The 21,349-nt window shown below is 48.7% G+C and overlaps 1 protein-coding gene across 5 annotated transcripts; it reads right to left on the bottom strand.

The window, feature by feature from the left end:
- Window positions 1-728: 728 nt before the first annotated feature.
- On the bottom strand, window positions 729-19,547 carry DMKN (dermokine). 5 transcript variants are annotated; one of them, XM_056825309.1, is made up of 23 exons: window positions 18,977-19,547; window positions 18,525-18,710; window positions 18,335-18,391; window positions 17,995-18,039; window positions 17,779-17,826; window positions 16,676-16,717; window positions 16,226-16,288; window positions 15,932-15,958; window positions 15,051-15,113; window positions 14,825-14,887; window positions 14,602-14,661; window positions 14,379-14,438; window positions 12,920-12,979; window positions 9,003-9,071; window positions 8,714-8,761; window positions 8,467-8,517; window positions 6,236-6,292; window positions 5,824-5,871; window positions 4,263-4,310; window positions 3,779-3,832; window positions 1,777-1,809; window positions 1,615-1,662; window positions 729-1,080 (listed from the first exon to the last, which is right to left on the bottom strand). In XM_056825309.1, exons 1-22 carry the CDS (start codon window positions 19,343-19,345, stop codon window positions 1,615-1,617), a joined length of 1,599 nt encoding a protein of 532 aa, XP_056681287.1. In that variant the 5' UTR covers window positions 19,346-19,547; the 3' UTR covers window positions 729-1,080. The 5 variants fall into 5 exon arrangements, with proteins under 5 accessions (XP_056681287.1, XP_056681286.1, XP_056681288.1 ...); XM_056825308.1 differs by lacking the exon at window positions 14,379-14,438 and adding an exon at window positions 13,933-13,992; XM_056825310.1 differs by lacking the exon at window positions 14,379-14,438.
- Between the last annotated feature and the right edge of the window lie 1,802 nt (window positions 19,548-21,349).

Below are 21,349 nucleotides of genomic sequence, written 5' to 3'. Positions count from 1 at the left end.
TTCTGAGTCTGTCTCTCTATTACTTTCTGTCTCTTTATCTTTCTCTCTGTCTCTGACTCCCCCTTTCTTTTTGTTTCTCTCTCTCTCTGTCTCTGTCTCTCTCTTTGTCTGCCTCTGTTTCTCTCTGCCTCTGTCTCTGTCTCTATCTCTCTCTCTCCCTGTCTTTCTGTCTGTCTGTCTGTCTGTCTGTCTGTCTCTCTCTCATTCCCTGATCACAAGTATTCATTTGGGCCAAGGCCATTCTGGCCCCTAGGATCCAACTTCACTGTTTGCCCCTGAGGAGCCCTATTCTCACCAAAGTGTTGGAGGTGGGTAGGCTGGGTAATAATGACCAGATTTTACGAATGGAAGACACGGAGGAGTGGACAAGTCAAATGACTGGCTTGTGAAAGACGTAGGGTTGAGCCCTGGGTTTCCTCGTGGCAGGCCCACTACCATTGCTCAGAAGGCCCGAAGCGTGGTGGACACGAAAGTGAAATCCTGTAATCCCAGCTCCGTAGGAGGCCAAGTCTGGAAGGTCTCTCAGGGCTGGGAGCTCTGAGCTAGAGGGGACATGGCCCACCTGGGCAGACCTGATGATTGATAGTGGGCTTAGGCCTGTGAGCAGATGGAGAAACCACGCTTTAAAGAGCGAATAAATAAATGGTAAGGAGATGGGAAGAGGCTCTGCCCCAAATTTCCTCCTTCATCCTCATCCACCGTATTCCTTGCTTTCCTTTAACGTGGAAGAATGAGACCACCAGAATGATTTGGAGGTAACAACATTTTTGTTTTATTTCCACTGAGAAGGCCCTGAAAGCAGCAATAACTCCTATACAGTTGTCATGGTAACCAGGCAATTAGAGAGAGGAAACTGTGCTCCTCTCTCAGGGTACCAGCCACCTGGCTATTGTCACATGCCAGGGCAGGAGACATGCAAGCAAACAAGGACCAGACAAATAGATTCTCCAATCCAGCGAGAAGACGAGCTGAGGGTCCAAGGTGCTGGGAAGGGAGCTGTGGAGGGCAAGGGCAGGGTAGTCTGTACTCCTCCAAGTCTGCTGTGTGCAGGGGCCCCATCATGACTGGAAGTCATGAGCTCTGGAAGAGAGAAGAGAACTCAAATATGAAAAGCTTTCCAGGCATACTATTTCCAGCCTCCCCAACCCCTTCCTGAATATAGGCTAATTAGACTCATCTAACTTTAGCTAATTAATTATAGTTTAGTTCATCCAAATTAAGTTCATTGCAGCTAAGCTCATTTCTCCCACCCAGGATGTATGTTTCTGCCTTTGGGCCTTGACGCAGGCCGAGGTCCCTCCTTGCATAGCCTTCTTCCTCTCTGTTCCACTGACTCATGCCCTTTGCCTTCTCCCAGATCCACTGGTCAGCTCAAGCCCCTCGACCGCCCACACTGGCTCCGGGCCCATCAGACTCAGGTCAGTCAGGAAGCCAGTGCCTTCCTTCAGCTCTACCCTGGTCTTCCTCCCCTTGAATCTGTCCCTAGCTCCCAGCAGCTTCCCCAAGGCATGGGCCTGATTGTTTGTCCTCAGGACACCCCCGGAGTCCCTCATTTCTTTGAGGCTGTGACTTGCAAGTTTGTCCAATTTCCTCTCCGCCGTCTCTGAAACTCACCTACCAAAACCTCATCCACTGGAGCAGGTCTGGCATGGCCTGAGCAGCCTAAACAGAACAGAGTAGACATGAGAGGGCACACAGCACATGTCCCCTGGCCCTTCTTCAGGCCCTTCATCCCATCCCTCCAGCCCTAGGGATCCTGGCTTCCCCATCACTCACCGAGGAAGTAGTCACTTGTCCACCCTGTCCTCCCTGTGGAGACAAGATCAAGTTGGTGGTTTGAGAAAGGAGCTCCCTTTTCACCAATCAGTTCTAATCACAGGGTCATAGGTTTAGACTTGGGGGAAGCCTTAGGGGTCATCTGTGGGGGAGGAAACTGAGACCCAGAAAGGGCTCTCCGTCCTCCTATCCTTAGCACTCCCAACCACCTCTCCTATATAGGGCTTCAGGACTACCTTAACAGCCCCCCCCCCCCAGCCTTCTTTGCTCAGAGGATCAAACTACCAGGGCTGGCCTCTTCTGTCCAATCCTGTTGTTTGGCCAGTGGTTCAGGACCCAGGAGTTCCACCCCCCCCCCCCAGCCTGGGCTTCCCTCGATTATTAACTTGGGTTAGAAGTGGAATTTAAGATGAACCCAAAGCAGTGGGAGAAACCTTAAAAGCATTTCTCTTTGGCTTGGGAATTCATTCCACTCTTGAAATAGTGAGCGAGCAGATTTACTTTCCTAATTCTGGTTTATTCAAATGGACCATAGGAGTATCTATTTAGCCCCAGAAGGCCTTGGAGAGATGGAATAGGAGGGAGGAAGATAGAGAGAGATGGGATGACTATGGGGAGAGGGAGAGAAGCAAAGAGGAAGGTAGGAAGGGATGAAGGAAGGAAAGGAGGAAAGGACAGAGGAAGGGAGAAGGAAGGAAGAAGGGGAGAAAGGGAGGGAAGGAAAGAGGAAGCCCTGAAAGAAGGAAGGAAGAAAGGGAAGGAAGGAGGAAAGGACAGAAGGAAGGGAAGGAGGGGGAGAGAGAGGGAGGGAGAGAGAGGAAGAAGGACAGAGGGAGAAAGGAGGGAGAAGGACATGACCCCAGAGATTCCCAGGCATCGGAACATTTGCCACAGTATATTTCACAAAGCAATTAGTATCCCTGTTTCTATAGTGCAAGTTGGGGGCATCTCAGTTTCAGTTTTCCAGACCTATGGTTTCCCACCTTTCAGAGAATGTGGGAAAGGTCATCCCTCCCATTCTCCTGCCTCCTTCCTTCCCCACAGAGCAGAGACCCATGCCACCCTCCAGAAAAGCCTCCTCAGTTGTCTTCACTTGGTAGCAGTTTTCTTATTATTTCTCATATTGCTTAGCTTTCTAATTACATCCTTTGTCGTTTAAAAGGCCATCTCTAGAAGTTCTAGAACAAAGCAAGCTTCTGTCAAGCATGTGGGAGTGTTTAAGTTTTTCCTTGAGCAGCCCTGTGGTGTCAGAGAGAGCCCTGGGCCTTCAAATCCAGCACGGGTGACCCTGGGCAAGTCAGTGCCTTGGCAGTTGTCTAAAGCTAGATGGGGCCTGCTTTGCTAGAAGGAGCCTGCTTCTCTGGGAGTTCCTGCGGCCAACCCTGGTCCTTCTCCTCATTGGTTGGTCGTACCCTCAGCCAGTTTCCTGGGCTCACTCCTTGTTCCCTGGCCAAAGTTAACTCAGTTATTAAAATATAGAGCAGAGACCAGATTCAAAAAAGAGCCGAAGCCCCAAAGCATTTGTTTGTCTTGCCCGCATGCTCTGTGACTGGTTTTAGCATCAGTGGGCATGGCTTCCCAGGGGTCCCCAGCTGGGCTGCAGGTCCAGCTTCTGACACCTCCTGGCTGTGTGTCCCTGTACCAGTCCCTTAACCTCCATCAGTGCTCTAGTCAGTCAATACACTTTAAGGAAGCATTTCCTAGGTGCCAGGCACTGTGCTACAAGCCCTGGGGAATCAAAGAAAGGTATTGTTCCTACTTTACAATTGAGGAAACTGAGGCCAAGAGAGATTATATGATTTGTCCAGTATCACACAGTGAGTGTATGAGGTAGGATTTGAACTCAGCTCTTCCTGACTCCTGGCCCAGCTTTCTATCCCCTGCATCACCTAACCAGAGATGGGTGATCCCAACACCCAGGGTGAAGTCTCCCACCATCCCCACCCCATTCGCTTAGGCAGGACTCCTTATAAAGGCAGATCAAGTCATAAGCAGGCCTTACCTTAGCCGGGTATTGTCCTCCATAACCAGAGGGGTACGACTGCTGGTTGTAGCTCTGTGAGACAGGGGAGTGGGGGAGAAAGCTAGAGAGCCGCAGCCTTCCTGCTCAAGGGCCCCCATCTCGCCTACTCTCTTCCCCTCCGAGCTCCTGTACTCCCCAGGCCCCGGAAGTTCCTCGCTGATCCTGGGCTCTGAGATCAGGCACGGAACCCTTCCCCACCCCCCTCTCCTTCCTGATAGCCTTGATCCAAATTGGGCTGAGAAGGCTCCTTCTAGCCCCAGGAAGCCTTAGTGCACCCCTCGGATCACTCACCCACCCTTTAACAAGAGCGCCCCAGATATAAATTGGCCTGGGCTCTCACGGCCCTTGCTGAGTGCGTCTTCTCCTGGCATACAGGAGGCTCCTTGAGAGCAAGGATTGTTTGTTTCGGATCCCTCACGAGATTGGCACCCAAGTCCTCAGACTCCGAACCCAGCAGACGTACCTGATCGGAGCCCCCCGACCTCTTCTGAAGAGAAGGCTCATCAGCATCCTAGAAAAGGGAGGAAGGGTTCATAATGTTCCGTCTGGCCATGCAGTCCTCAGTCCTACCCAGGCCCTGGAGCCCAGCTGCCCAGCCGCTCAGCGCCCCCTAGAACCAGAGCATCTTGTCCTACCAGCTCCTGGGAAACAGAAGCTGCCCACACAGGAGGCAGAAGGCCTGGCCGGGAGTGGGGTGGCACTGCCCCAGATAGAGCTGGGGTTTCAACACTCTCGGGGTGGGGAAGCGGGGGCAGAGAACTGGTCTTGGCAACTCTACCTACCTCACCCCCAACCCAGACACCTGGGGAATTGTGCCTCCTGAGTCTGAAGGCATTTGAGCAACAGGTGGAGAAATCTCAGCCCCGCCAACTGCTTGGGTGGGAGCCCAAGTAACCCAGCCTCCGCCCTCTCTCACTCCCCCCCCATCCCAGCTCCTGCTCCTTCCCAGGACCTATCTATCCCCCATCAATCAGCCCAAGCCCCAGCCTGCTTCCCCCCTCTAGACTCCAAGTCTGTATAGAAGGTGTCTAGCCTGAAGAGCTTTTCACTGTGACAGAGAAAGGATCCTAAGTTTGTTTGTTTGTTTCAAGGGAAAGAGAAAGAAATAAGGAAAATAAACAGGCATAACTCCAACTCTTGACTTCAATCCTATTGCAAAATACCTCCCTTGACCTCAGCCCAGAAGAAGAGATAAGCTCGGCGATGCCCACACCCCGCCTAATCTTCACCTTTACCCTTCCAGAAAAAGTAGGCTGACATCCTAAACCAGACTTCCAACTAGAGCCTTCTTGCTCCTAACCTAAATCCATTGCCTTCTCCCCCCATCTCTCCTCAAGACCCCCGACACAAAGACCAAATCCTCTTCCCAAGACCTTGGTATCCGTCTCCTAAGCACTGACCTCTTCTAGGGCTTCATTATCCTGCACTTGAAACAGAGATCTCCCAAGACCCAAGTGGCCTGCCATCCCCCACCCATTTCAATAGGCCGAGGCCCTTCTTCACATGCTGACCCTTAATAATAGTCTTATTCTCTTTCCCACCCCAGAAGGATCTCTAAAGCCCCATTCATCAGCCCAGCCCAGCCCTGGACTTCCAAACCCCTTCCAGTGGGGGGACAGGCCCAAGGGCTCAGGATATCCCTTTACTGGCCTCCCTCCACTTGCTCTCCCCTCCTCTCTTTCCATTACCCACCCTGCCATGGGTCCCCCCAAGCCAAGTCAAACTAATCAGCAGCAGCAGCAGAGCAGAGACCGTAGACGATTTCATGTTCCCGCAGCTTAGGAGCGACTGTCCCAACCTGTGGGCCCTCAGCTTTTATATCAGGGAAGGCTGGCGAGGACCTCCCTCCCCTATGACTCACAGCTTTCCCTCTCATCCCAACTCTCACCTCCACCCATGGTTGCATAAACCAGCAAAGTAGGTAACTGAGGTAGGGGGCTGAGTCAGCAGGTTGCTTGGCAGGGCCTTCCCGATTCCTGGACCCGCATCGCCCATCCCCAAAGCTAGGGTCCCAGATCCCTTACCTCAGTGATAAATTTCCAGTTGATGTAAGGTGTGTTGTGTTTGAAATCCTACAGAGAGAGGGAGAGAAAGAGAAGTTTCATAGGGAGCCAAGGTGCTTGCTGTGGGGGAAGGACCAAGGGTCCAGGGGGAGAAACCGAGTTGGGCATAGCCTTGGAGTGGAGTGGTAGGGACCAGGTGCAGCTTGGGTACAAGGGGAAGTCGGGGATAAAGCATGGAAATTGGCAATGAACATGACTGTCAGATTGCCAGGCAATGTGGGAATTTGACATTGGGTTGGGTCTTAGAAAGGAAATGAGATGGTGATCAGGAGAAATGGGGAATCAACAGAGGTTATTGGCCAGCCACGTTTGGAGAGGGGAGGGGAGAAAGGATTGACTGAAAGGGCCAGGAGTGCCTCAGGGTTTCTCCTACCTCCCAGAGCCTTCGGAAGTAAAGTAGGGCCCGGACATTGGATGATGGGATCTGATTCTGTGGAGGAAATGGGGGAAGCAAATTAACAGGGAGCCTCACTCCCTCCTGGCTACTTTAGACCCAAGTATTTGTATCTAAAAGAATTTGTGTCTAAAAAATCCCTCTGAGATTTCTCTACCCACCACCCAACAAACATACACACACACCCCACACAGACACACACCCCATTCCCCAACCCCATCCAAGCCAACAGTCTTTTGGTCTTTCTCAGTGACTAAGAACTCAGGAGGAGTTGGACACACAGACATCTTGGAGCCTCAAAGGGGGATGGGAGATTGAGTGTAGGAAACCTCAATTCTGAGGAATGAAGTGGAAAAATAGATGGGAGAGCCCAGGGTGAAGAGCACTATTATCCCAGGCTTTCTTTGACCCACGTGTAAAAAGAATAAGACCTGGAGGGAGATGTCAGTGGTGAGACATCTCTGCCCAGAGCTTCCCTCCATTACTGGATCCAGCTCCCCCTCCCAAGCTTTAACACCTCACTCTTTCCCTCCAACCCTCTCCCCTTTAAACATAGATGAGGCGGCAAGAAAGAGCGGAGACAGGGATTCTAGGGGAGCTGTGGTTTATTTAAAGGAGAAGGGGGTGTTCTCATTTTAGGGAATTTGGGAGTGGGGCCTGAAGGTCCCATCCGTCTGGCAACTCCTCGTCTGGAAATCACGGGATGCGAAAACTCCTCTGGTCCTGGGCGAAAAAATAAGCTCTAAGAGAGAGCTCAGGGGTGAGGGTGGGGATGGGGTGAGGTGGGAATTCTAGGAAGGATGGACTGTGGAGGGGGTAGGGTTGTGATCTAGAACCTCCCCGGTGGTGCCCTGCTGTCCCTCGTGTCCAAGGCAATATTTCTAGCCTGGAAGGCCTCTTCACAAAAGCTGTCCCCTGACCTGGTCTGCTTCAAAGAGCCTTTATCCCAACCCCTCATTCCCATTTTGGAAGCTTCACTCAGCTGGTTTCCTCCTCAAGAATGTCCCCCCTTTTCCTCCACAGGGTCTGCCCTGTAGAAAGCCTCTCTCAATGCTTATTCTGACTCTCTTTCACTTGCATCCTGGGAGTTATTTTCATTATATTCATTTACACTGGACGTGATATTCTGTCAATATCCATCTATCTCATGGGCGTATGTTATATGTGTGCATGTGTGTGTGTGTGCTCTCTCCCCAATCGGAGCACACACTCTCCTAGTCCAATGTGCCCCAGTTAGATCAGAAGTTCCCTGAAAGAGGATCCTGTGTCTTCTCTATCAAACCAGGCCCTCTGTGAGGGTGGGACCACAGGGCCTCAGTACTCTCTCTTACTTGGAATTCGCCTTGGGGCCTTCACCCTTTGGGAAATCCTGTCAATCCAGTCTACTCCCTTGAGTGGTGAGGAGGCAATCACCTCTCAAGGGTATCAGTCAGCTCAGGATGACGACAGGACGCCCAAACCAGTAGGGCTACTTAAGGTAAGAGAGCATGGTGTCAGGTGCCCGGGTTTGGGGATTGTACGCTCCCTCTCGTGGATGCCGAGCCCCAAGCTCGGCTTCCTGGCTGTCCCCCCCCCATCCCCAGCAGCAACGCTATGCACTCTGTACAGAGCATCATAGATCTGGGACTGGAAGGGCCCATTCCCCTCATTTTCTGGCAGAAAACAGAGGCCCAGAGAGGTGGCTTATGCAAAGTCAACAGATCATAGCAAGTATGGCAATTTGAACCCAGATCCTTTCACTCCAAACTTCCTTCTCTTTTCTTTGTACTATACTTGTCCGCCCTCCCATTCCAGATCCATAAGAACTGGACTGGTTAGCTTTCTTTAGGGAGAAGATCCTGAAAGGGAAACTAAGACACAAGGACCTTCACCCACCAAGGATTGTGTGGAGAAGGCAGTAAGGCATCCTGTCCCCCTTTTAGGTTTCTTCCCACAGAATACTCTCCCCCCTCTGCCTCCCACCTCCACAAGAACCCAGGCGCAAGGGCTTCTGGGATGAGCTCAGGGCTCAGTCAGGAGACGGTTACCTAGTCAGCTCTCTGGGTCCCTCAGTAACATAAGGGGATTCACTCCGTGATCTCCAAGCTCCCGCCTTGCAGTTCTAACCTTCTCAGAGGCATGTATCCCCCTAGCTCAGAGATGCCATTCTGGGCCCGAGCTTGACTAGCTCTTTCCCTCCGGGTACCCTGACCTCCCAGTCCGACCCTTACCTTGCCGTTTATGGCATCCCAGTTAATGAAGCCCAGCTTGGATTTAAAGTTCTGCAAAGAAAAGGGAAGAAGAATTAGAACAGAGTATGGAGCCTGGGAACGGGAGATGCCCTCACAATACAACCCAGTCATACAGGACACCCCGAGGTGTCTTGTACACCTACAGAGTCAGCTGGAAAAACAGGTGGTTAGAACAGCCACCTCGGGAGGGAAGCGAGTGGGGAGAAAAGGTTTTCACCAGACTTACCTTCCAGAACGTGTCAAAGTTGAAGAAGCCTTGAGAGGAGGGAGAGTTCTGAGGAAGAGGAATGAGAAAAAGGGTGAAGGCATCGTGCCGTGACACTGAGGGGGAGATTTGGAGGCAGGACATCTGAGTCCCCAGAGAGGACTTTAATCAGGGCAAGAATAGCTGGGGGCCAAGGCCACATTCCAAGGCAATAGAGGACCCACAAGTCCTGTGACTCCAAGCTGGCCCCATCTCCCCCCCATTCCCCCTCCCCACAGAAATGCAACGGGCCAGGTGTGACAGCACTTACAAGAGCTCCGTTTCCACCGTTGATTTCTGCTCCTCCAATTTCTCCTCCAGCCATGTTGGACCCAGAGTCCTGTATAAGGGATCAAAGAAAAGTAAATGCTCAAGCTCTGCATGCCCTGGGATTCTTCCAAGCCATCCACTCCACTCATTTCAGGCATCACATCTTCTCTGTCCTATGCTGCCTTCTCCTAGTACGACCTTAACATCATCATGTGAAGGCTTCTCTCTCCTTCTCTTTATGTCAGCATCTAAAATCTACCTCCAGGGAGCTTCTTTGGAGTGACCATTAAGAAACTGTTTTGGGGGGAGGCAGCTAGTTAGCTCAGTGGATTGAGAGATGGGACATCCTGGGTTCAAATCTGGCCTCGGGTACTTCCCAGCTGTATGACCCTGGACAAGCCACTTAAACCTAACTGCTCTTCTGTCTTGGAACCAATACTTAGTATCAATTCTAAGCCAGAGATTTAAAAAAGAAAAAGAAACTATTTTGGCTTCTCCTCTCTCACTCACTCTGACTGGCACCTGCCCCAGGGATTCACCATCCTTGGCCAGTGTATGAAACCATTAATGAAATAACCAACAGGGACCCCGCACTGTCCTAGGTGCTGAGAAAGAGAACGTTTGTGGTAGCCCTATAAAATATGTATTATCTTTCTCCCTCTACAAGGAAGGAATGGGACTCAAGAGAGGTGATGGGAACAAGGTTGCATAGCTTTTAAATGGGGAGAAACAGAACTTGAACTCAGGTCCTGTAACACCAAGTCCAGGGCTCTTCCACTCCGCTGGAAGAGCTTATAGGGCCTGGGAATCTTTGTCTTCCTTTGTGGGCTCAACTCCAGCACTCCAGATTCTGGGGTATCACTTCAGAGTCCTTCCCAAACCCAGCTATTGGTGTTCTCTGCCCTCTCTGGTTACTCTGTATTTTTGTTATCGAATCGTTTCAGTTGTGTCTGACTCTATATGACCCTATGTGGGGTTTTCTTGGCAGAGAAAGAAACTCAGGTATAGAGATACGGGGGTGGCTTGCCACTTCCTTCTCCAGTTCATCGGACAGATGAGGCAAACAGTATGAAGTGACTTGCCCAGGTTCACACAGCTAGAAAGTGCCTGAGGCTAAATTTGAACTCAGAATAATGAGTATTCCTGACTCCAGGCCTGGCGCTCTATCCATTATGGCATTATTTAGTTGCACAGCATTTACTTACATGTAAAAAAGAATATTGACTCTGGAATCAGAGGGTTTGGTTTAAACCCTGCCTCTGATCTCCCTCACCATGGAATCCCATTTAACCTGCCTGGGCCTCAGTTTCCTCAACTATAAATTGAGAGGGTTAGAATAAATGGCCCCTGAGGTCCCTTCCACCTCCCAGATCCATGGTCCTATGATCTCTGGACATGTTATCTGTTCTGAGAGACTGTAAGCTTCTCAAGGACAGGGACGTTGGGATCTTTTCCTCCTCATCCCCAGTGTTGTCACACAGCCTTGCTAAATTCTTGTTGCTCTAAATCAAATGGAAAATGTGACAGTGGAAAAAGACATGGCAACAAATAACTTTACAAAATAGAAAATAAATACAAAGGATGATGGGGCCATACAAGGTACCATGGAAAAATTTTTAAATGGGCCACTAGATAGCCCTACAATGCGCGAGCACCACCTGGAGTCAGGAAGACCTGAGTTAAAAGCTGACCTCAGACACTTAGAGGTGTGTGATCCTGGGTAAGTCACTTAACTCTGAAGGTCTCAGTCCCCTCATCTGTAAAATGAGGTAAAGAAGAAAATGGCAAACCACTCCATTATCTCTGCCGAGAAAACCCCAGGTGGGGTCATGAAGAGTCAGACACAACTGAAAATGACTGAACCACCACCACAATGAATGAATTTCTGGAGACAGGAAGTCCTAAGTTCAAAGCTGGCCTCAGACACCTCTTGCTGTGAGAGGGTAAGGAGGAAGGTACTTGGTACTGATTCAAAGATAGAAGATAAAGAAGGGAAGGAGGGAGAAAGAAAGAAAGAAAGAAAGAAAGAAAGAAAGAAAGAAAGAAAGAAAGAAAGAAAGAAAGAAAGAAAGAAAGAAAGAAAGAAAGAAAGAAAGAAAGAAAGAAAGAAAGAAAGAAAGAAAGAGAGAGAGAGAGAGAGAAAGAAAGAAAGAGAGAGAGAGAGGAAGGAAGGAAGGAAGGAAGGAAGGAAGGAAGGAAGGAAGGAAGGAAGGAAGGAAGGAAGGAAGGAAGGAAGGAAGGAAGGAAGAAAAGGAGGGGGGGAAGAGAGGGAGGGGAAGAGAGAAAGGGAGAAACACAGAAAGAAAAAATGGATGGGGTCAGTCCTGATTGATTGATTGCTGCTTAATCATACTGCCATGAGCTGCCTTGGGAGGGAGCCCTGGGAGTCTACAGGCAGGAAGCAGCCCCCTTGATGGCCCTTGCTGGGACTCTCCTGCCTGAGCCTCTGCATTCTGTGGAGCTGAGCCCTGGCTCCTTCCTAGCCTGGAGGAAGTGAGACCCATCCTGAGGAATGACTGCTCTGAGCCCCCTGTGCTGGGCACCAGCCAAATGCTCTGGTTTTGAGAGCGAGGAGGGAGGGTCACTCTGTATGGTAGAAATTCCTCTTTGTCTATTCATGGATTAATGTAGACAGAGTCATAATAATAACTGACCCTTTCTAATAGTAGGATAGAATATTTCTTGTTTGATTTATTGGTCTGTTCATCCACCTTCAGCTAGGATCTCCCTCAGCCTTGATTGCTACACTCTGTCACCACAGTGGTGAACAAGGTATCCAGACTAATATTCACACTGCCAAGAGCTCCCAAACCTCTGCCCCTTCTCTTTCATTTGCATTTGCACCTGGAGATTTCTAAATATTTCCCTCCCCCCAAATCTCAAGTCATTTAACTCTAACTCTACTTGTCTTTTGAGAAGCTAGTAGCTTCCTAGCTCCAGAGTCTGTGCTGTTTCTCCCCTCCCTCACTTATGGAAGTTCTCTTATCTAACAGCCAAAACGTTATCAAGGCTGGTAGAACTGGACCTACCTAGCTTCTGTAAGGCATCTCTGGCTGGTTTCCCTTTCCCCACCTTCATGCTGGCCTGATTTTCTTTCTTGTCCCTTCAAATGACAAGTATGCTCCCCACCCACCGACCCAACCAGAATGCTCTCCTCTTCATGTCTCACCCCTTCCAGTCATGTCTCTTTTGGCCATCCTTTATTTATTTATTTTCTTTTACCCTTCTTTACCTTACCCTTCTATCTTAGAATTGATACTAAACCCGGGTTCCGAGGCAGAAAAGTGGTAAGGTCCAGGCAATTGGGGTTAAGTAACTCAGCTAGGAAGTGTCTAAGGGCAGATTTGTCCAGCCTTTAAAACATCTTCAGGGGAGCAGCTGGGTGGCTCAATAGATTGAGAGTGAGGTCCAGAGATGGGAGGTCCTGGGTTCAAATCTGGTCTCAGACACTTCCCAGCTGTGTGACCCTGGACAAGTCACTTGACCCCCCATCGCTTAGTCCTTATCATTCTTTGCCTTAGAACAGTAAGGTAAGGGTTTAAAAATGTTTTTTTCATCCTGGCCTCTAAGAAGTTTTCCCCATAGAAGGCCCTCCTGATTATTATTATTATTATTAAATTGCCACTTGAATATTCTTAATGCATTTCATAGCTCTCTCTCTCTGGGTGTGTGTGAGTCCTTTTTGCCCCAACTTAGTTTTCTAGGGGCAGAATTTTTCTAAGTCTGCCTTTTCTCCCAGCACATAGGAGAAGATCATGTACCCTGTAGGTGACCCGTATTTGATGATGGCTTGACAAAGCCCTCAGGACCTAAGGAATTGGGCACACCCAGTGGTGTCCCAGCTAGTCTTGTCTGACTTTTCTTCATCAGAAACAACTCTGACTGAAACATAAAGTAGGAAAAGAACTCCAGACTCACCACACCATTAATTCCAGAACCGCCATTCCCTCCTGCTGAAGGTAACCCTGAATTAGTCCCCTGAAAAGAAGAGAGAGAGACATTCTAAGCCTCCAGAAACCAGGGAACCTGGCATCCTATCCATGGACTCCATTTCCTCCTGGACCCATTCTTCATTTCATCCTCACCTTCCTATGGGAAGATGGGACAGAAAGTTAGAAGATGAGAAGGATGGAGGCAAGGGAAGGAAATTGGGAGTAGATAGATGCTCTACAATTTTAGAGAAGTTGAGGTCTTCTTGGATTCTTTTGGACTCTCCTCCAGTAGGGCAGTGGACTTTTAAAAGTAGAGTCAGGGACATGAAGGACTCTCTCAAATTCTATGAAATAGGCAGGTAACCTCCCTCCCTCAACAAAACCTGATCCCTATCTCTACATAGAGCATGAAAATCTTGTTTCACTTTTTAGTTGTTGACAGTATCACCTCCCATGCTTACTTAAGCTCTTTCTTGATATTATCAACTCATATTCATTCCTTCAAGCACCCTACTGCCCAACCGAGTTTGGGAGGGTAAGCCTTTGAAATTCAAGCCCTTCATTTTCTTAACCATCCTCCAGAGATGTGAGCCCATCAAGGAGATCCAATTTTGAAAGGGGGAAGAATGGGTAGGAAAGAGAAGGAAAGGCTCAATTTAGGCTGATGCTTTTGTCTCAGTCTGAGAATGAGGAGAAAAGAGTAATTGAGATTGGGGAAACCAGTTGGCTCTCTAGCAACTTCTGAGTAAGATCTTCATGGGGCAATTTCATTATTTATTTGAGACCTTAGGAGGCCCAGATCACCAAGTGCATCAAGTGCATACATGTTCCATGAAAGGACCAAAATATAATCCAAAACTAAACAGAAGATTTGAGGACTGTGTGCCCCTCCGCTTCCCTCCATTATTAGCATAGATAACTGAGAGCTCTTCCTCATTCTCTTTGGCTTGACCTCACTTATTCCTTCTAAGAAGGATCTCCAGTTTCCAGGTTTCTTACCCAGTTATATCCATTTGCAGAGCCAGATCCAGGCTGCCCACTGTTGGGAGAGTTGCCTCCCTGAGGAAGGAGAAGAGAGAAACTAAGGATGGGGATTACTTTCCCAATGGGGGCAAACTTCTCTCCATTATTAGCATAGATAACTGAGAGCTCTTCCTCATTCTCTTTGGCTTGACCTCACTTATTCCTTCTAAGAAGGATCTCCAGTTTCCAGGTTTCTTACCCAGTTATATCCATTTGCAGAGCCAGATCCAGGCTGCCCACTGTTGGGAGAGTTGCCTCCCTGAGGAAGGAGAAGAGAGATACCAAGGATGGGGATTACTTTCCCAATGGTGGCAAACTTCTCTCCATTATTAGCATAGATAACTGAGAGCTCTTCCTCATTCTCTTTGGCTTGACCTCACTTATTCCTTCTAAGAAGGATCTCCAGTTTCCAGGTTTCTTACCCAGTTATATCCATTTGCAGAGCCAGATCCAGGCTGCCCACTGTTGGGAGAGTTGCCTCCCTGAGGAAGGAGAAGAGAGATACCAAGGATGGGGATTACTTTCCCAATGGTGGCAAACTTCTCTCCATTATTAGCATAGATAACTGAGAGCTCTTCCTCATTCTCTTTGGCTTGACCTCACTTATTCCTTCTAAGAAGGATCTCCAGTTTCCAGGTTTCTTACCCAGTTATATCCATTTGCAGAGCCAGATCCAAGCTGCCCATTGCTGGAAGAGCTGCCTCCCTGAGGAAGGAGAAGAGAGAGACCAAGGATGGGGATTACTTTCCCAATGGTGACAAACTTCTCTCCATTATTAGCATAGATAACTGAGAGCTCTTCCTCATTCTCTTTGGCTTGACCTCACTTATTCCTTCTAAGAAGGATCTCCAGTTTCCAGGCTTCTTACCCAGTTGTTAGATCCACTTGAAGAGCCTGATCCAGGCTGCCCACTGTTGGGAGAGCTGCCTCCCTGAGGAAGGAGAAGAGAGAGACCAAGGATGGGGATTACTTTCCCAATGGTGGCAAACTTTCCTCCATTATTAGCATAGATAACTGAGAGCTCTTCCTCATTCTCTTTGGCTTGACCTCACTTATTCCTTCTAAGAAGAATCTCCAGTTTCCAGGCTTCTTACCCAGTTGTTAGATCCACTTGAAGAGCCAGATCCAGGCTGCCCATTGCTGGGAGAGCTACCTCCCTGAGGAAGGAGAAGAGAGAGACCAAGGATGGGGATTACTTTCCCAATGGTAGTAAATTCATCTCCAAGAAAACTGTCCCTTGTTAACCCCATTAAAGATAGAATTCTCCCTTCCTCACCCCCTGAGCCTCCCATATAGACTACCTGCACTGCTGGTGTGCCTTACTTTAGGCAAAACCAATATGAAATGGAGAGACAGTTATTTACTGTAGAAAAATATTCTTAACTTTGCCAAGGACTTCACCCTACTATTCACCAGCCATGTCCCTGGTGTACATTAAAAAAAAAAAATCTTACCTTCTGTCTTAGAATAAATACTGATTCCAAGACAGAAGAGCAGGAAGGTCTAGGCAATTGGGGTCAAGTGACTTGCCTGGGGTCACATAGCTAGGAAGTATTTGAAGCCACCTTTGAACCCAAGACCTTCCATTGCCAGGCCTGGCTCTCTGTCCACTGAGCCACCTAGCTGTCCCTCTAGTATACATTTAAAATTCATCTTGGTATCTGAGTACCTTGGCACAGACTCATCTCTTTGTAAAAGCTGGCACTTGTAGAATTGTACCTGACTACTGTTTTGTTCATTTTCAACTTATTTCGATACCCTCAAATAATCTTATGTCCCATTAGATTACAACTGCTAAGAGGAAGATCATCATTCCTGTGAGGACCAAAAGTGCAGTGGAGGTTGGGTTGAGATGAGAGATAAGATTGGGGTTAGCCGTAATGATAAGGATAGGGCTAAAGTAATTGGTTCCTTAGAGTAGTGTTACTTATAAGCATGAGGACTAGATCTGATAGTTAACAGCATCTGCTCTCACCTGTTGTCCACCGCTTGGGTTCTCGCACTGGGAAGAGAAAAGAGAACAAAGTTTTAGCGGTGGGATGTGGACACTATAAACCAAGGCCATAAAATCCCAGGAATTCAGGCACAACCCCAAGCCATCTGAATGCCAAATGGGGGCTGAGTCCTCTGCATCAGATCTTGAACCCCAATCTTAAACCTTAATCTAGTTCCAGCCCCTAGTCTTTAATTCCAACACCCAGATAGCCTGAACTGCCCTTCCCAACACACACACACACACACACACACACACACTCACTCACTCACTCACCCCTTGGACGCCACCATTATTTCCACCACTGCCAGAGGATGATGATGATGATGATGTAGATGCCTGAAATAATGGGATGGATTTAGAGGTTTACAAAAGAGGACCTGGAAATGTGATAGCCCACACAGGCTTTGTAGGTTAGCAACCAACTCCACCTCCAATTGCTTCTCTCCTCCGGTAGGTACCCAACCACCCATCCCACACCTTCCCCACCTTCTCAACTAGTGGGTTGCTTAAGGAATGCAAACACATTTGGAAAGCAAAAGTGTAGCCTCCCTTCTGTGCCTATTAATAAGGCAGGGAGCTCACTGGAGAGCAAGCTGCTTTGAGGTTGAGCTAGATCTTGGTCCCGAGGCAACAGCCCAGCCAAGCCAGGGATGCTTAAGGGACAGCCTCGGATTCTTGTCCTCCTAGAGCCCACTAAGTCGGATGGCTCTTCCCAGCGCTCACCTGGTTTCTGTTTCCACTAGTGGTTGCTTCTGGGGTTGTTGCCTGGGCCAAGATTTAGAATAAGGTTATTGGAGGAAAAGGGAATGAATGCAGAAGCAAGTGAATCCAGTTAGAATCATTCATCCTGGACCAGAGCAGGTAGTCTCTGCCCATCTCAGAGGCTGCCTGTCTCCCTTTCCTCCTCTCACTGCCCTTTGGTGGGTTGTGATCCCTCCATACCCACTCTCCTCCTCCACAGTCCCATCTTCTGCAGGAAGGCTTGGTCAGCTCTCCCTCTGCCAGGCAGGACCTTCCTCCAAGAAAACTCCCCTCTTCATCTCTACCTCCTGGTTTCCCTTCCTGTTCCTCTCTAATGCAAGTGTCTTCCCTCTGAGACTGCCCCGACTTTATCCCCCATCTGTCTTATTCAGACATAGTTGTTTGGATGTGGTTAGTTTGTAAGTTCCTTGAGGGCAGAGATATTATTGAATCCTTAACTTATTAATTGTTTAATTAATTTAATATAATTAAATCCTTAACAGAGATTATTGAATGCCTGTTGATTAGTTCATTGACCTGCATTGCTGAGAAATCTAGCATGAGACTAGGAAGAGAAAGGGCTTAGAGGCAGAGGACCTGGGTTCAGATGCTGACTCTGCCCCTTGAATTTATGTGACTTTGAATAAGTCACTTCCCCCTCTGGACCTCAGTTTTCTCATCTGCAAAATTATGTAGTTGAACTAAGCTTCTAAAGTTTCTCCCAGTTCTCTGAAATCAGGATCCTATTATTCATGGACCATTACCCCCTTCCTCTCCTCTCCTCTCCATTGGCTCTCCCTTAAAACTCCTTCTTAAACTACCCACTTTCCCTTCTGCCCTTTGATAACCTGGGAGCTTCTTTTTCACTGGATTTATTTGTCCCAGAAGGTATATCTGCCAGTGTCTTAGAGTTTTTACATCTTATCTAGTCGATGACTCCCCACTACCACCACTGATGCACCCCAAGACATTGGAGACAGGCCAAAGGCCGCAGCCCTAGCTCTTTGTGAAATACAGAGGTGTTTGCAAAAGGCACTGAAACCCAAGTGAGATTTGGAGCCTTCTGCTTCTGACCCAAGACTCACCCTTGCATAGGAGCTTGGAGTACTGCTGACACTGCTACTGGAGTCTCCCTAAGGGAAAGGAAGTGATACAGAATCAGAGAGACCAAGATTATTGCCCAAGTATGTCTTCTGTCCCTTCCCCTCCCTCTCCTCTCCCATGTGGACACATGTCCTGGAATGGGTGAAGGAGACACCTCCATAGCCACAACATCGTTCCCTTTCCCCATATCTCCTTACCCCAGAGACACTTCCTCCTGACCCAGAGGATGGGGGGTTGGTACACTAAGGGGAAAAGGAGATAGTATTAGAGTTCAGATACCCTAAGCCAGAGTCAGCATCCCTTTCAATTTGGCCTGTTCCTCCAGGTGTATCTTCATCCCTATTTCTTCCTCCTTTCCATCCCCACAAGCATCCAGTTTCTTCCCATGATCCCTCCTTCCTGCCTCCTTCTCATCCAGCATCCTTCCAATTCTCATTTCTTCCCTTCAGAGCCTTCCCTACTTTCCCTCATCCTATTTTATCACCCTCCCATCCCTTCCTTCTTCCCACAAGCCTCCTCCCCTAATTTCACTCTTACCCCTGATTCCTGGTTGCTGCTCCTCTCCCCCAGCTTCCCGTTGCCCAAATGACTTCCCTACAATAAGAGGGAGATGTGGAGAAGAGGAGGCTGGGTTAGGGTAGAGGGTGGGAGTTGGGATGACCAAAGAGATTTGAGGGAGAAGGCTGCTGGTTAGTGGTGATTCAAGGCAATGGGCTGGTTCATTTACCTGTGAATTGCTCCCCTGACTGGATGAGGCACCCTGAGATGAACCTTGAGAGTGACTCCCAGTGTGGCTTCCTTGGCCATGGACACCACTGCTGCTTGAGCTTTCATGACCTCCCAGGAGCCCATGGCCATGATGGGAGTTGGCTCCAGAGATTCCATGCCCTCCAAATAAAGGCTTGCCATGTGCCTGCAAAGAGAGGATACTCCGAGTGGGTATCCTTTACTGACTGGTGAGGGAGATTAGAGGGTACAACAGGGAGAAAGAGATGGAGAAAAAAACTACCAAGAAAGAAACATCATAAAAGAGAGCCAGAAGGGAAACGGAGAGCATGACAGACCATGAAGGCTTGTTGACACCTGCACCCCACCCTGCTCCAGTTTTCCTGGCACCCACAGCCCTCTGCCTCCTGACAGCTCCTCCCCCCTGGTCTTTCGCTCTTTCTTTCCACTCACATTGCCGATCCCCTGATGATGGATGCCTTGCCATGGACGATGGACAATATCCATTCCATGATTGATAGCTTTACCAGCTTCGCTGATATCTTTGCCCACCTGGCCACCAGCATGACTGATGGCACTACCTATATCCTGTATCCCACGACCAACATCATCCCCAACAGCAGCTACCCCGGGGTGGTGAATGTTCTGCCAGTCACTTTCAACAGATCTTTTAAGCCCATTGACAACAGGTTCCCCTAAACCTTCGCCAATCTGTCCCCCATTAGCAAATTCCTCAGGCTCTGCAGCACCCAGGGAAGCTTCCCAGCTGCCCCTGAGAGTCAGGGACAATATAAGGCAGAAGAGTAATCCTGGCAATCTCATCTCTGCCTCCTCTCTGCTTCTTCCTTTTAGGTTTTATACTTCTTGTCTCACAATTTTCCTTCTTTCTCGTTTCTCGTTTCTTGTTTCTTCTCCCTCCTCCCCGACTGTGTCTTTCCTTAACCTCCCCGAATCCTCGTTCCCTTTGTGTCTGTGGCCCTCTCTTCTTTCCCTGGTTCCCCTGACTCCCCAAAAATCCTTCCTCCAGCCACTGCTCCTTATACATTGACAGAGAGGGAGGTGACAAAACGGGGCAGGTCCCCAGTCCCCTCCTCCCTTGGCCATGATTCATGGCCAAGCCGATGATAAGGTAATGAGCTGTAATTGGGAGGCTCTGTTGCAATGGGAGGGAGCTAAGAGAGCAGGCAGGGAGGGACAGGGTGCAAATAATATCCCAGTTTCCTAACCCTAGGAATTTAGAGCGCTGGGTGGGGAGAAAGGCATTCAAGGAGAGAAACCATTGGTCTCACTAGAAGGTGTGCATAGGGGAATGCCTCATCGTGAGGGAGAACGCCCAGGGTACAGCCCATCAGAGGATGGGTGATGGAGAATAACAGCTGAGCTGGCTTGGGTTGAATGGGAAGGTTGGCCTTGAGGCCGTGAGGCACGTGAATGGAACAAGACCTCACTCTAGTCTCTGCCTCTTTTTTCAGCCTCGGCCATTTGTGGGTGCTTTCCCCCCTTGTGTTTTCATCTCAGTCATGTTGTATTCCTCCACTTATGTCTGCCTTGAATGGATGCTCTCCACTCCAATTTACCTTCCCCCCAGCTGCCAGAGTAATGTCCCTAAACCACAAATGTGACTATGTCCCTGCCCTGCTCAAAAACCTCTAGTGGCTCCCTATTGCCCCAGGAACTCCTTTCCCCACCCTGACTCCAGATTACTTTTCCAGGCTCATATATTACACATTATACCTCTTCCCAAACTCTGTCAGTCAAGCAGCATTTATGAAATGCTTACTATGTGTCAGGCACTATGCTGAGCTCTGGAAATTCAAAGAAAGACAAAAGACAGTCCCTGCTCTCAAGAACACACATCTGATGAGGAAACAACATGCAAATGACTGTACAAATAAGCTATAGACAGTATTAATTGCAGAAAATCAGTCACACAAACATACTGGAATAAATGAAGGGGGCCCAGAAAAAGCTTCTTGTCAAAGATGGAGTGTTAGCTGGGGCTTCAAAGAAGCCAGGAAAGCTAAGAGGTGGAGATGAGGAGGGAGAAAATTCTAGGCATCAAGGATAGCCAGAGAGAATGTCCCAAGTCTGCAAATGGAGGGTTACACAGGAAATGGAAGGGAATAAGCTATAAAAAGACAGGAAAGACAGAAAGGGCTTTGATCGCCAAACAGAAGAACTTTTTTACATTTATGCCTGGAAGTGATAGGGAGCCACTGGCGTTTATTGAGTAGAGGTGGTGACCTGGACAGATCTGTACTTTAAGATGGTTAATTTGACAGTTCATCAGAAATGGGCAGATACTTGAGGCAGGGAGACCCACCAGGCTGTTGCTCTAGCCCAGATGTGAGGTGATCAGAGCCTGCACTAGAATGTTGGCAGTAACAGAGGACAGAAGGAATCATATCCAAGAGATGTCAGGAAGGCAAAATTAGCAGAACTTAGCAGCAGACTGGATATTGAGTAGGGGGAATGGGGTGATGAGAAAGAATGAGAAGTTGAGGATGACACCCAGGTTGGGAAGCTGGGGGTCTAGAAGGATGATAGTGGCCTTCACAGTAATAGGGAAGTTCAGAAAAGGAGAGTTCGGGAGGAAAGATAAGTTATCTTGAACATGTTGAATTTAAGGGGTCTTTGGCAAATCTGGTCTGAGACACCTCCTAACTAAGTGACCCTGGGCAAGTCATTTAACCCTGTTTGCCTGGCCCTTGCCCTTTCTCTTAAAGTTGTTACTAAGACAGAAAGTAAGAATTTTTTTAAAAGGATGTCTTCAGTATATTCTATTTGAGATGTCTAATACGCAATGAGAGTTATGAGTCTGGAGGT

This window comes from Monodelphis domestica, chromosome 4 (assembly GCF_027887165.1).
Source record: "Monodelphis domestica isolate mMonDom1 chromosome 4, mMonDom1.pri, whole genome shotgun sequence".
In the NCBI taxonomy this organism is placed as follows: Eukaryota; Metazoa; Chordata; class Mammalia; order Didelphimorphia; family Didelphidae; genus Monodelphis; species Monodelphis domestica.
This window is presented reverse-complemented; position numbering and strand designations above follow the sequence as displayed.

Excerpts from the sequence above, each read along its gene's own strand:
- DMKN (XM_056825309.1), bottom strand. The coding sequence starts at position 19,345 with ATGAGATTGCCAGGATTACTCTTCTGCCTTATATTGTCCCTGACTCTC. Across the intron at positions 18,392-18,524 it reads GTCAGGGGAGCAATTCACAG|GGAAGTCATTTGGGCAACGG; the intron begins GTAAATGAACCA and ends CTCTTATTGTAG. Across the intron at positions 15,114-15,931 it reads ACCCAAGCGGTGGACAACAG|GGAGGTAGCTCTCCCAGCAA; the intron begins GTGAGAGCAGAT and ends CTCCTTCCTCAG.